We start from the raw sequence: 15244 nt of genomic DNA, 5'->3' as shown, positions 1-15244 counted from the left end.
GTTTACCCTCTTCTACATACTCTATCTATCCTCTCAGCTTCATTATCATGTGCTCTACTTGATAATAGAAGGTAGGTAAGTTTAAACATGTTGGAGAGGTGCTTTTGTGAAGTGAATACAGTATAAGAAAATGTCTCTAAAGAGATATAGTGCTTTTTATTAGTCTTGCCCCATCGCTGCAACTCCCCTACGGACTCGGGAGAGGCAAAGGTCGAGAGCAATGTGTCTTCCAAAACACAACCCTGCTTGCTTAACCCAGAATCCAGCCGCACAGAAGACGCTAGAGTGCGATGGGACAAGGACAGCCCGGCCAAACTCTCCCCTAACCCGGACGACGCTGGGCTAATTGTACTTCGCCTCATGGGTCTCCCGGTCGTGGCCGGCTGCGACACAGACCGGGATCGAACCCGGATCTGTAGTGACGCCTCAAGCACTGCGATGCAGTGCCTTAGACCCCTGCGCCACTCGGGAGGCCTCATACTGCTTTTTCTTTAACCCCCTTACAAACAGGCCCATTTTAACAACATTCGTGCCCATTATACCGTGTGCATGCCAGCATACCGGAGACAAGTGGTAACACTGGTGTGCAGATGTGGGTGGGCGTATATTTTAATATATCCATTGAATGGAGGAAGCACTCAAAAGAAGCCTTTTGGAATACTGATCATCGTTTTTTCATCCATTATTTCATTTAAGCCGGGTGTATGTTACACGACTTTCAAAGTCCTAACATCACTGAGCCTCTCACATTAAACAACCGTCTTTCCTGTATTATTTTTTATTTTTTTTTACTTGCCATTGTAGTGGTGCACGCACTTAACAATGTGGCACAGACGGTGCGTCACACACTACAAGATTCTTCACTTGGACATAAGGATTCTCGATACCACGCTGTCTCGAGGAAACAATGATGTAATGATGTGATTAGATTTAACGTAGCTACAATGAGCTGTGGCTCAAAGCAGCCTCTTAGACGTTTTCAGTCAGACATTCACGCTTGCCGTACAAGAGTTAAAATATAGCAAACATTTTGAATTGAATAACATTGCTTGTGAACTTCAGAGCTGTAATGATTTAACACGTTGTCTTTGGCTTTGATTAAAGGCAAGTATGGCTCCTGCTCGAGATTCTACACATTCTGGGGATGTGAAACAACGTCATCTCACTGGCTTAATCCTGGCAAGCTCTCATTGGCTATTGCTGGATAACCATTCTCAAAACTTGTTGTTGCACATCTCACACTACAAGAGCATTGCAGATTTTGTGCAGATTTTGAGCATTGAAGACATGTTTGAAAATATCGGGATGACTGCTCAAAGATTAGCTCACTAGCCCTCAGATTGCATCTCTGACCCGCTCACATTAAATGAGCGTCGGTGACGGCCGGGTACCCCGAGTAGGCAACGACACGGGGATTTTTTTCTACCATCTCAAAAGCTTGTCTGGGACAGCAAAATCGAGGCCAAAATCATTGTGTACACCCGGCTTTTTGGCAGGTACTAATAAACATTACAAGACTAATAACATTTATTTTCAGAACAATATAATTGTATATTGTTAGTTTAATTATGTTATGTCCAAATTAATGGATGTAACACTATTTTGTTCATTAAACAGACAAGACACACCTACCCGATCGTAGACAACACACATATATTTTGTTGTAAGAATATAATGAAATATATCAGAATAAAATACAAATAATATTTTTCCCCACACAACTTGTCTTATGGAAATGTGTGGAACCGCTGTGTCATGGAAATGTGTGGAGCCGAGTCCAAGCCTCATCTCTTTCTAACCCACTCCTGTTTGTTAGGGAGCAGGCGTAGGGTCTTACATTGAGAGTGTCTTCATCATGATTCCAAAAGAAAATAATAGCAATCCTATTTTCAAAAGCATGTGGATCTTGTGTTCATTTTTCACAACCTCCGCAGGCTTTTGAATTTGCCTATATGCAATCAAGCAAAATAAGAGGCCTACACTTGATTTGGGCTACATTATGGAATGCTAAATGTTTCTGATCAGTGATAGCTGAGCAAATGAATAGATGAGCTATACCACCTCCACTTATTTGACCAGCGGGAAACCAGTTAACCAAATAGCCTATGCAGATGGAGGTTCAGTGAATCAAAATCACATTGATTGAGACAAGTCAGTGAAGTCACAGGCTTTTTTTTGTGTGGTCGGGAGTAGGCCTAGGCTACGAAGCGTTGTGAAGAGCAAAACTTGACAAGATGATCATGAGCAGCACTCACCTCAACTTAGCTAACATTTCCACAGCCTAATTCAAATCAAACCAGCATAGCCTAAACAATGTCCAAATGGGGATTCAGTGAAATCGGACATTCATTGATTTATCAAGACGAGTCCCCACGCTTGTTTGAAAGCAGCATGATGGTGCTGTCCCAATCAAAACAGTGCTGAAATGTTCATCTAATTGACCACATATGGTTAGGATATTGCTTCAAATTTATTCCAATAAATGGATGACTTTGGCAGTTTCAGTAAGCTATAATTTGATTTGAGCCTTCAATTGCATTAGCCTACTCTATTCCAATATTTTAATCATTGTCACGCCCTGACCTTAGAGATCCTTGTTATTCTCTATGTTTGGTTAGGTCAGGGTGTGATTTGGGTGGGCATTCTATGTTCTCTATTTCTTTGTGTTTGGCCGAGTGTGGTTCCAAATCAGAGGCAGCTGTCTTTCATTGTCTCTGATTGGGGATCATACTTAGGCAGCCTTTTTTCCCCTCTTTCAGTGTGGGAGCTTGTCTTTGTTTGAGTGCATGTAGTTTGCACGGTGAAGCGGTTTCATTCGTTGTATTGTTTTTCTTGGTGGCACATTTAAATAAGATAATGTACGCCTACCACACTGCACCTTGGTCTCCTTCCGACGACAAACATTCAGTGATATTTCTTTATGGATCCAGTTGAGGTTAAGAAAACAGTGCATTCTTAGTGGTGGGCTATGCAAAGAGATGGGAGAAGTGACATGCCTCGCAAAGTTTAGAACTGGCAGGAGGCTGGTTAACTGGCGCTGCCTAGCAACCATCAAGAGTTTAAGAGTGTAGTGGTGCCAATGACGCCTTAGCATTGTGGCTCCATTTACCAAAACTATTTACCAAATGTATATGTCACATTGCAAAACTGGCTAATCACCTGCAGGAGGTCACAGTGTAAACAGGGATATTTGACCCTTGACCTCTGAACATCATTAATCCAAGATGGCGTAGCAGTCAGACATCTTTGTCCTGTCGTGCCCCTTGTATATATATAGTTTTACATATTTTTCGTCGCATATCCTTTAAAATATTTTGCTAAACCTCATCTAAATACTCTCCTGCAACCCGCCTCACCCAATGTGGCGTGGATCTGCTTTTTTTTCCTAAAGTATTTATATTTACTTCGGAACTGGAATCCCTCAACTGAAGCTAGCCAGCTAACTACCAGATATCAGTCAGCAAACCATTGCCAGCGGTCATCAGCTAACCTTCAGCTCGGAAAGCTCTCGCCAGTTCGAACAACGTGACTCTAACCAGAGCATAACGGACCTGTTATTTTTATCCCCGGATTCCTACCATAAACTGAACATTTTCATCTGGATCTTCACAACTAGCTAACCGCAATCCCGGATGACTACTCCTGGCTAGCGTTTCCATCCCAGAGCAAGCACCAATTTAGCTTGAAGCTAGCCCGGCCAGGGCTCCTGTGCTACCACCGAAGCATACTCCTGGGCTACAATATCGGCCTGCTAGCTACCTAGAGCAACTTGGAACCCTACTAATTCCACGACTGGTCTATCGACATCACCGCACGAAGAGGCAAAAACAGACTTACCCCCATCGCGACGTCACCCCCCCCAAAGGCTAACTTTCTAGCCCCTGCTATCTGCTTGCTTGCTAACCCGGTCTGCTAACTGCTAAACTGCCGGACCCTGGTCTGCTAACTGCTAGCTTGCCTGCCCGGTCTGCTAACTGCTAGCCCTTGCTAACTACTTTTGCTTGCTAACCCGGTCTGCTAACTGCTAGCTTGCCTGCCAGGTCTGCTAACTGCTAGAACTTGCTAACTGCTTGCTTGCTAACCCAGTCTGCTAACTGCTAGCTTGCCCTGGTCTACTAGCTGCTGGCTTGTTTAGCTCCGGCCTACTAACTGTTAGCTTGTTAGCCTGCTAACTGTCTGAAATCGCCGTGTCCTGAGCTCACTGGACCCATATGTTCACATGGCTACGCATGCCTCTCTCTAATATCAATATGCCTTGTCCATTACTGTCCCGGTTAGTGATTACTGTCTTATTTCACTGTAGAGCCTCTAGCCCTGCTCAATATGCCTTAACCAACCATGTTGTTCCACCTCCTACATATGCGATGACATCACCTGGTTTAAACATCTCTAGAGACTATATCTCTCTCTTCATTACTTAATGCCTAGGTTTACCTCCAATGTACTCACATCCTACCTTACCTTTGTCTGTACACTATGCCTTGAATCTATGCTATCGTGCCCAGAAACCTGCTCCTTTTACTCTCTGTTCTGAACGTCCTGCAGTGCCTAGCTCCACTCCCACCCCCCAGGTGCTCTCATTTGTTGACTTCTGTAAACGTAAAAGCCTCGGTTTCATGCCCATGTTAACATTAGAAGCCTACTCCCTAAGTTTGTTTTACTCACTGATTTAGCACACTCTGCCAATTCAGATGTCTTAGCCGTGTCTGAATCCTGGCTTAGGAAAACCACAAAAAAAACTGAAATCTCCATTGCTAACTATAACGTTTTCTGCCAAGATAGAACTGCCAAAGGGGGCGGTGTAGCCTGCAGAGTTCTGTATTACTTTCTAAGTCTGTACCCAAACCATTTGAGCTTCTACTAAAAATTCACCTTTCCAGAAACAAGTCTCTCACTGTTGCCGCTTGCTATAGACCTCCCTCTGCCCCCAGCTGTGCCCTCGATACTATATGTGAACTGATTGCCCCCCATGTATTTTCTGAGCTTGTGCTACTAGGTGACCTAAACTGGGACATGCTTAACACCCCGGCCATCCTACAAACTAAGCTTGATGCCATCAATCTCACACAAATTATCAATGAACCTACCAGGTACAACCCCAAATCAGTAAACATGGGCACCCTCATAGATGTCATCCTAACTAATTCGCCCTCCAAATACACCTCTGCTGTTTTCAGTCAAGATCTCAGCGATCACTGCCTCATTGCCTGCATCCGTAATGGGTCTGCGACCAAACGACCACGTCTCATCACTGTCAAACGCTCCCTGAAACACTTCTGCAAGCAGGTCTTTCTAATCGACCTGGCTGGGGTATCCTGGAATGACATTGACCTCATCCTGTCAGTAGATGATGACTGGCTATTCTTTAAAAGTGCCTTCCTCACCATCTTAAATAAGCATGCCCCTCTCAAAAAATGTAGAACTAGGAATAGATAAAGTCCTTGATTCACACCAGACCTGTCTGCCCTTGACCAGCACAAAAACATCCTGTGGCATTCTGCATTAGCATCGAATAGCCCCAGTGATATGCAACTTTTCAGGGAAGTTAGGAACAAATATATACAGGCAGTTAGAAAAGCTAAGGCAAGCTTTTTCTAACAGAAATTTGCATCCTGTAATACTAACTCAAAAAAGTTCTGGGACACTGTAAAGTCCATGGAGGATAAGAGCACCTCCTCCCAGCTGCCCACTGCTCTGAGGCTAGGAAACATTGTCACCACTGATAAATCCACTATAATTGAGAATTTCAATAAGCATTTCTCTACGGCCTGCCATGCTTTCCACATGACTACCCCTACCCCGGTCAACTGCCCGGCACCCTCCACAGCAACCCGCCAAAGCCCCCACCATTTCTCCTTTACCCAAATCCAGATAGCCGATGTTCTGAAAGAGCTGCAAAATCTGGACCCCTACAAATCAGCCGGGCTAGACAATCTGGACCTTCTCTTTCTAAAATGATCTGCCGAAATTGTTTCAACCCCTATTACTAGCCTGTTCAACCTCTCTTTCGTATCGTCTAAGATTCCCAAAGATTGGAAAGCTGCCGCGGTCATCCCCCTCTTCAAAGGGGGTGACACTCAAGACCCAAACTGCTACAGACGTATATCTATCCTACCCTGTCTTTCTAAGGTCTTCGAAAGCCAAGTTAACAAACAGATTACTGACCATTTCGAATCCCACCATACCTTCTCCGCTATGCAATCTGGTTTCAGAGCTGGTCATGGGTGCACCTCAGCCATGCTCAAGGTTCTAAACGACATCATACCTGCCATCGATAAGAGACATTACTGTGCACCCGTCTTCATCGACCTGGCCAAGGCTTTCGACTCTACCAATCACAACATTCTTATTGGCAGACTCAACAGCCTTGGTTTCTCAAATGATTGCCTCGCCTGGTTTACCAACTACTTCTCTGATAGAGTTCAGTGTGTCAAATCGGAGGGCCTGTTGTCTGGACCTCTGACAGTCTCTATGGGTGTGCCACAGTGTTCAATTCTTGGGCCGACTCTCTTTTCTGTATACATCAGTGATGTTGCTCTTGCTGCTGGTGATTCTCTGATCCACCTCTACGCAGACGACACCATTTTGTATACTTCTGGCCCGTCCTTGGACACTGTGTTAACTAACCTCCAGACGAGCTTCAATGCCATACAACTCTCCTTCCATGGCCTCCAACTGCTCTTAAACGCAAGTAAAACTAAATGCATGCTTTTCAATCGATCGCTGCCCGCACCTGCTCGCCCGTCCAGCATCACTACTCTGGACGGCTCTGACTTAGAATATGTGGACAACTACAAATACCTGGGTGTCTGGTTAGACTGTAAACTCTCCTTCCAGACTCACATTAAGTATCTCCAATCCAAAATTAAATCTAGAATCGGCTTCCTATATCGCAACAAAGCATCCTTCACTCATGCTGCCAAACATACCCTCGTAAAACTGACCATCCTACCGATCCTTGACTTCGGTGATGTCATCTATAAAATAGCCTCCAACACTCTACTCAACAAACTGGATGCAGTCTATCACAGTGCCATCCGTTTTGTCACCAAAGCCCCATACACTACCCACCATTGCGACCTGTACGCTCTCGTTGGTTGGCCCTCGCTTCATACTCATCGCCAAACACAATAGCTGGAGACTCACATCTCCCTCACTAGCTTTAAGCACCAGCTGTCAGAGCCATTTACAGATCACTGCACCTATACATAGCCTATCTGTAAACAGCCCATCTATCTACCTACCTCATCCCCATACTGGTATTTATTTATTTATTTTGCTCCTTTGCACCTCAGTATCTCTACCTGCACATTCATCTCCTGCCAATCTACCATTCCAGTGTTTAATTGCTATATTGTAATTACTTCGCCACCATGGCCTATTTATTTCCTTAACTTACCTCATTTGCACTCACTGTATATATACTTTTTATTTTATTTTGTTCTACTGTATTATTATTATTATTGACTGTATGTTTTTGTTATTCCATGTGTAACTCTGTTGTTGTATGTGTTGAATTGCCACGCTTTATCTGGGGCGGCAGGGTAGCCTAGTGGTTAGAGCATTGGACTAGTAACCGAAAGGTTTGAAGTTCAAACCCCCGAGCTGACAAGGTACAAAATCTGTCGTTCTGCCCCTGAACAGGCAGTGAGCCCACTGTTCCTAGGCCGTCATTGAAAGTAAGAATTTGTTCTTAACTGACTTGCCTAGTTAAATAAAGGTAAAATAAAAATAAAATATCTTGGCCAGGTCTCAGTTGCAAATTAGAACTTGTTCTCAACTAGCCTACCTGGTTAAATAAAGGTGAAATAATAAAAAAAATCATTCTCCTGGTCCAGATCTATACATTCACTTTATCTCAAATAAACTTTCAGCCACTAAACTTTTTCACCAACATCTTCACTTCTCAATTACTCTGGGTCCCACAGGTCGAGCCCTACTTTTTAACAGAGGTGAACGCTCCCACAAAATGTCAGCAAAGCTTTTATAGCAGATAGGCAGTAATCCCACCTCTCAGCCTCCACCGCTGCTACTATTAATACCATTATTAAAGTTCTGGCCTATTCAGCGAAAGAGGAACAGCTGTTCTGTTTGAGTGTAGCCAGGTTAATGCACCTAATTCAAGGGTACATTAGCACTGTCACTCAGTACAGCTCAAGGGTACATTCACACTGTCACTCAGTACAGCTCAAGGGTGCATTGGGAGGATGGTGAAAAATGCATTGCATTGCCGCCAAGGTAGCGACACTCCTAGGACTTCTAGGATAGGCTGGCCTGCTAACGCACCCACCATTGCCATCTCGCTGCGCCACATCCATCAGTTCATGTGAAGCATACATTTGTTAGGCTTACTGCATTAATCTCCATACTGTTTGTTCTCAGGACAAGACTTTCACCTGCACACTCTTCATGCCGTTTGACGAGTTTGAAAATGTCACCACGGGCGACCAGGTCATTGAGTTCTTCCAGAAATACTTTCCCGACACCATCCCACTAATAGGAGCGTAAGTGACTTTCCCCTCCCCTCCCCGTGTCCCTCCATCTATCCTCCTTTCCATCCCTTTATCCCTCCGGCCCACTTACATTTTTTTATTGCATCAGGGCAGGTCAAACCACATCCATCATCTCGAGGGTGAAGTTACTGACCCACCATTACATAGCCTGGAGAGCTGATTTTTTTATTGAGCTGAACAGCATGTTGCAGCTGAGGTGTGTAACTCGTATAGGTCTTTTCAGGGTTGACTTGACTTGAAAGGCAGCAGGAGAAACAGCTTAAATGCTGTTTGGTTTTAGAACCCCCAACCGCTGTCTAAATCCACAGTTAAATTATGTAATTTCTTTTGAAATAAAGAATGTAACACCTACAATATAACACAACTAGCTGATGTGTTTGTTTTTTAATCCTAGCTGCCCTCTTCTGCCAATGCAAGGCCGGAGAGTATGACCATATTCTTCTCTCATTAGATACAATGGTTGAAAAGAGCGCATGGATAAGGTCCTGCAGTGTAGCTGTATAAGAAATCAGCATACCATACACTATGCATATCAATGTCATAGCGGTCATTGTGTGTCTCTCTGCTACCCTCTTTCACAGGGATGCTCTTAAGAGGGATTATTTCCGTCTACCAGCCCAGGCCATGGTGTCCGTGAAGTGCTCTCCATATCACCTTAGTGATAAGTGTGTCCTTATGGGGGATGCAGCCCACGCTGTGGTGCCATTCTACGGACAGGGGATGAACGCAGTAAGTCAAAGTATATGCAGTATATACAGAGGGGAACAGCAAGAGGGGGAGGAGGATGGAAGATATGAGACCTGCGCAGTCCTGTGTGGCTCAGTTACGAGCATGGCGCTAGCAAGGTCATAGGGCCAAGGTCATGGTTTCACTGTGTCTCTTAGCACATACAGTGCCTTAAAGAAGTAAAAACAGAAAGTGTTCACACCCCTTTGCTTTTTAAAAAATGTTTGTGTTACAGCCTAAATTCAAAATTAATTCAATTCTTTATTTTTTGTCACTGGCTTACACACAATACCCCATAATGTCAAAGTGGAAGTATGTTTTTTATTTATTTATAAAAAATTAAAAGCTGAAATGTCTTGAGTCAATAAGTATTCAACTCCTTTGTTATGGCAAGCCTAAATAAGTTCAGGAGTAAAAATCTGCTTAACAAGTCACATAATAAGTTGCACTCTGTGTGCAATAATATTGTTTAACATGACTTTTTAATAACTACCACATCTCTGTACCCCACACGTGCAATTATCTGTAAGGTCCCTCAGCCTAGCAGTGAATTTCAAACCAATATTCAGCCACAAAGACCAGGGAGGTTTTCCAATAAATTGCAAAGAAGGCAACCTATTAGTAGATGATTGACACTTTGGATGGTGTATCAATACACCCAGTCACTATAAAGATACAGGCGTCCTTCCTAGCTCAGTTGCCGGAGAGGAAGGAAACCACTCAGGGATATATATGTAAAGGAGATATGTCCGTATTTAATTTTCAATACTTTTGCAAAAATGTCTAAAAACATGTTTTCTATTTGTTATTATGGGGTATTGTGGTAGATCGGTGAGAAAAAATAAATCAAATCATCAAATCAAATGATTTTGAATTCAGGCTGTAAAAACCCAGCCTAAAACCCCAAACAGCAAGCAATGAAATGTGGAAAAAGTCATGGATACTTTTTGAAGGAACATGGCTGTTCAAATGTTCATAAATGACCAGCATGGTCAGGGAACAGTGCCTGTTTCTGGAGCAGCAGCATGGCTGTGGAAATGTGGAAAAAGTCATGGATACTTTTGACACCCCAGGGTGCCTGGACAGGACACACATTATTATTCTTATTATAAAATATGACACCTTGATTTAATGTCATTTCCAAAATATTGTTGATTCAACGTCATTTGAAACAAATAGTTAACTAAGCTTATTTCCAGGGCTTTGAAGACTGCCTTGTTTTCAACGAAATCATGGACCAGCTCAACGAAGATTTCAGTGAGTGAACACACTGCACATTACAGACGGCACAGCAAATGTACTTTGACAGCCAGAGGACCATAGCATTCAAATCCATTTCCCCTGACGTCAAAGTACTTCTACAACAACCAGCTAAATGGGATTGTTTTGTTGGTGGAGCTGAATATACATGTTTCATTTCATGTACCTGTGTGTGTCTGTGGATGTTGGGAAAAGATATAATCTACTTTATATATTTTATTATATTCATTATGGTTCTTTCAGGTGCTGTTCTGCCTGAGTACACTCGAGTCCGAGTCCCAGACGACCATGCCATCGCAGACCTGGCCATGTACAACTACGTCGAAGTAATTGAGTCTAGCTTAGTACAAGAGCCATTACCAGGGTCTTATTCATCAGGGCAGACGTTTTCAAACATTTTGCAACAGAAACGGAAATGACAATTTCTTATTGGGCAAGTCCAAGTAGCTACTCCCTGTTTCAGTATGTTTTCTACGGTTTGGTGCCTAATGAATACAACCCAGTTTTGCCAGGCACAGTACAACTACAGTGATCAAACTATACAAATCAAATGTTATTTGCCACATGCGCCAAATACAACCTTACCGTGAAATGCTTACTTACAAGCCCTTAACCAACAATGACGTTTTAATGAGGCTATATACAGGGGGTACCAGTACTGAGCCAATGTGTTGGGGTGCAGGTTAGTCGAGGTCATTTGTACATGTAGGTCAGGGTAAAGTGACTATGCATAGAGAGTAAACAGCGAGTAGCATCAGTGTATTATCAAAGGGGGGGTTGTCAATGCAAATAGTCCGGGTTGCCATTTGATGAATTGTTCAGCAGTCTTATGGCTTGGGGTCGAAGCTGTTAAGGAGCCTTTTGAACTTAGACTTGGTGCTCCGGTACCGCTTGCCGTGCGGTAGCAGAGATAGCAGTCTATGACTTGGGTGACTGGAGTCTTTGACTATTTTTGGGGGTTTTCCTTTGACACTGCCTAGTATATAGGTCCTGGATGGCAGGAAACTTGCCCCTGTGATGTACTGGACCGTACGCACTACCCTCTGTAGCATACAAGGTGGTGATGCAACCTGTCAGGATGCTCTCGATGGTGCAGCTGTAGAACTTATTGAGGATCTGTGGACCCATGTCAAATCTTTTCAGTCTCCTGAGGGGGAAAAGGCGTTGTCGCGGCCTGTTCACGACTTTCTTGGTGTGTTTGGACCATGATAGTTTGTTGGTGATGTGGACACCAAAACTCTCAACACGCCCCACTACAGCCCCGTTGATGTGAATGGGGGCGTGTTCGGCCCTCCTTTTCCTGTAGTCCACGATCATCTCCTTTGTCTTGCTCACGTTGAGGGAGGGGTTGATTTCTTGGCACCACACTGCCAGTTCTCTGACTTCCTCCCTATAGGCTGTCTCATCGTTGTCGGTGATCAGGACTACCACCGTTGTTTCGTCAGCAAACTTAATGATGGTGTTGGAGTTGTGCTTGGCCAAGCAGTTGTGGGTGAACAGGGAGTACAGGAGGGGACTAAGCACGCACCTCTGAGCACGCACGCCTGATTTCAGCGACACTGGATCTGGAGAACTCTATGATGAAAAAGCTCCGTTTAGATAATGTAGCCTTGGTGTCAACCATTTTAATCAATGAAAGAGATAATGTGAGCTGAACATCATATCTGTCTGTCTGCATCAATCAATAGCTTTAACGGCCATTCTCATCGATTCAACATCATTTCTCAAAGACGGCTTATACAGTGTGTGATTTAATAGATGGATTAATCTGTATAATCTCCAACATTTAGTGATGCCACACTGAATGAATTAGTGGCACCAAGAAGACAAGATAACACTAAGACCAAAACCAAAGGTTCTCTGAATCCCATGTTATTTGCAGCCTCGGTTATGACAATTATTGCCATCTAATTAGCATCAAGGATTACTGTTATTTCATTTTTCATAGCTCCTGTCTTCCAAGATGTTCAGAGAGACTGTCCACAGGCACAGCAGAGGCGTGTACAAACATTTCCCTCTGCTTGGGCAGAGAGGTTGGGGAGATTGAGTTGATTGAGTCCGGAGTAATTGACAGCAGGCGAGCTGCCAATGCGACATCACATGCTGACAGGAAGCAGGCTCTCACTAAATGTCCATCCTTTAATTCATCCCTCTGTGCACAAAGACGGTAATTGGTCTTAAGTGTTACCCTCCCCTTGTATACTGCCACATTAGCCGTGTAGCCATTCTTCCCCGAGATCGCACGTGACACACACAGCCGCAGCACCTTGGCAAGACTCCATTAGAATCATAACAATACCTGATTACAGAGCTAAATGTAGCCTTCACTCTATAGATATAATTGAGAAAATTGGCACCCAATGCCCTTTTAATGAGCTTGTTTGTTCATGGTGTTTGTGGAGGTGAAATGTTAAAAAGGGCAGGTAATGCATGTCAAAGTGGTGGGTATATGGTCATTTTGAAAATGACATGTATTACAGGAGAAATAATGGGGTTTTCAGTATGATGGGTACATGTAATGAATCGGATTCATCCAGAGCACAGGTGGCTCGATTTGCTGACAGATGTATTTTGTATCGTTTTTAGATGCGGTCACATGTCAATTCCAAATGGTTCCTGTTCCGAAAATACGTAGACAATACCCTCCACATGATTATGCCAAGGACAGTAATCCCCTTATATACCATGGCAAGTTTTTTCGTAATACATTTCACTCCAATTGATAGTACATTTAATACAATTTGAAGTTTGCATTACTGTGAAGGATTCTAAAAGTCTATTTCTGTGTGTTTCTGTATTTGTTTCTCTTAATGTCTCGGTGTTTCACCATTCCCTGTTCCCAGGTTACATTTACTAGGATAAGGTACCATGAGGCAGTAAAACGCTGGCACTGGCAAGACAAAGTAAGACATTACATTGTACATTCTTCATTGTACAAGGGTCTTTGAGTGCATGCATTTCGAATGTTCTTTGTGTGCCCTTTCTGACATTTTGAAACTGTGCAATCCATTAACCTACAGTACTACTGCTTTTACCAAAATCTTTTCAAAAGCAAGGTCAGAAAAGGGGAATTGATTCTAACCAGAGGGACACAGCGCTTTTCTAGTTGCAACCAAAAAAGAAGATGTAGTTCCCTGTCTGACAAAGAGATGTTGATATGGTGGTTGGCCATGATGATTTGTAGGGGTTGAGGTTACTCGTCGAGCCTGTTGGCCCCGTCACTGGCTCAAATTGTCTGACCTGGCGTCTTTGATGACGTGTAATTTCTTTAATAAAGAGAATAACAAATGGATGTGTGTGGGGGGGGGTCGTCAAAACATTACTGAAGTACAGACTGAAAGGCATGTGTCAGTGAAAGGAGAGATGCAAAGAAAGAGAAAATTGTTGGCTTTGAGAATATCATGCACAGCACATCAATGTAACTTGCAAAAGGATGGAGGGATTTTGCAATGAATACTGAAATCTATTTGAAAATCGAAATTATTTTTTTTGTTTGATTTTATTTCATATGGGCTTTTAGACAATAGCCATAGACAAAAAGTTTGGAGATGGTTTGGAAATGACATAGCCTAATATAGACAGAAGCATGTCTGTTCTACAAAATATATTCCCAAATAAATGTATCCTCAAATATTTTATTTAGTCTGTTATGCTGTGTGCACTGAACTGACATGCGTGATTGTTGCTGACACTCCGATGTTCATATGAAGGGAATGAAGTAGTCTATAATGTGCACCACCACAGTGCTCAACTCAAACAGCGGTGTGTAGAATACTGTAGCTTCTCAAGAAAGTTGGGAGGGCCATTTGAGGGAAGCATGTATTCTGACCAATGACGTACACTGAGCATACAAAACATTAAGAACACGTTCTCATTCCATGACATAGACTGAGCAAGTGAATCCAGGTGAAGCTATGATCCTTTATTGATGTCAAATGTTAAATCCCCGTCAAATCAGTGTAGATAAAGCTGAGACAGGTTAAAGAATAATTTTTAAGCCTCGAGTCAATTGAGCAATTGAGACATGGATTGTGTATTTGTGCCATTCAGAGGGTGAATAGGCAAGACAAACAATTTATGCCTTTGAACATTGCACCGGTTTGTGTCAAGAACTGCAACGCTGCTGGGTTTTTCACGCTCAACACTTTCCTGTGTGTATCAAGAATTGTCCACCACCCAAAGGACATCCAGCCAACTTGACACAACCTTGAGAAGCATTAGACTCAACATGGGCCAGCATCCCTGTGGAACACTTTTGACACGTTTAGAGTCCATACACCGACTAATTTAGGCTGTTCTGAGGGCAAAAGAGCGGGGGTGCAACTCAATATTAGGAAGTTGTTCCTAATGTTTGCTATACTCAATGTACAGTGCCCTGCGAAAGTATTCGGCCCCCTTGAACTTTGCGACCTTTTGCCACATTTCAGGCTTCAAACATAAAGATATAAAACTGTATTTTTTTGTGAAGAGTCAACAACAAGTGGGACACAATCATGAAGTGGAACGACATTTATTGGATATTTCAAACTTTTTTAACAAATCAAAAACTGAAAAATTGGACGTGCAAAATTATTCAGCCCCCTTAAGTTAATACTTTGTAGCGCCACCTTTTGCTGCGATTACAGCTGTAAGTCGCTTGGGGTATGTCTCTATCAGTTTTGCACATCGAGAGACTGAAATTTTTTCCCATTCCTCCTTGCAAAACAGCTCGAGCTCAGTGAGGTTGGATGGAGAGCATTCATATC

At 43.1% G+C, this 15244-nt stretch overlaps 1 protein-coding gene across 3 annotated transcripts in view; it reads left to right on the top strand.

Moving 5' to 3' along the window:
• Positions 1 to 15244, top strand: part of LOC112252917 (kynurenine 3-monooxygenase) — a 36937-nt gene that overhangs the window by 16982 nt on the left and 4711 nt on the right. For 2 of the 3 annotated variants that reach the window (XM_024424628.2, XM_024424619.2), the window contains exons 9-14: positions 8383 to 8504; positions 9095 to 9242; positions 10439 to 10496; positions 10743 to 10825; positions 13086 to 13187; positions 13343 to 13402. In XM_024424628.2, the coding sequence (XP_024280396.1) occupies positions 8383 to 8504; positions 9095 to 9242; positions 10439 to 10496; positions 10743 to 10825; positions 13086 to 13187; positions 13343 to 13402 (573 nt within the window). Of the gene's footprint in view, positions 1 to 8382; positions 8505 to 9094; positions 9243 to 10438; positions 10497 to 10742; positions 10826 to 13085; positions 13188 to 13342; positions 13403 to 13551; positions 14133 to 15244 lie in introns of those variants that run through there. The other variant, XM_024424637.2, reaches the window with a different exon arrangement.

This window comes from Oncorhynchus tshawytscha, linkage group LG01 (assembly GCF_018296145.1).
Source record: "Oncorhynchus tshawytscha isolate Ot180627B linkage group LG01, Otsh_v2.0, whole genome shotgun sequence".
In the NCBI taxonomy this organism is placed as follows: Eukaryota; Metazoa; Chordata; class Actinopteri; order Salmoniformes; family Salmonidae; genus Oncorhynchus; species Oncorhynchus tshawytscha.
This window is presented reverse-complemented; position numbering and strand designations above follow the sequence as displayed.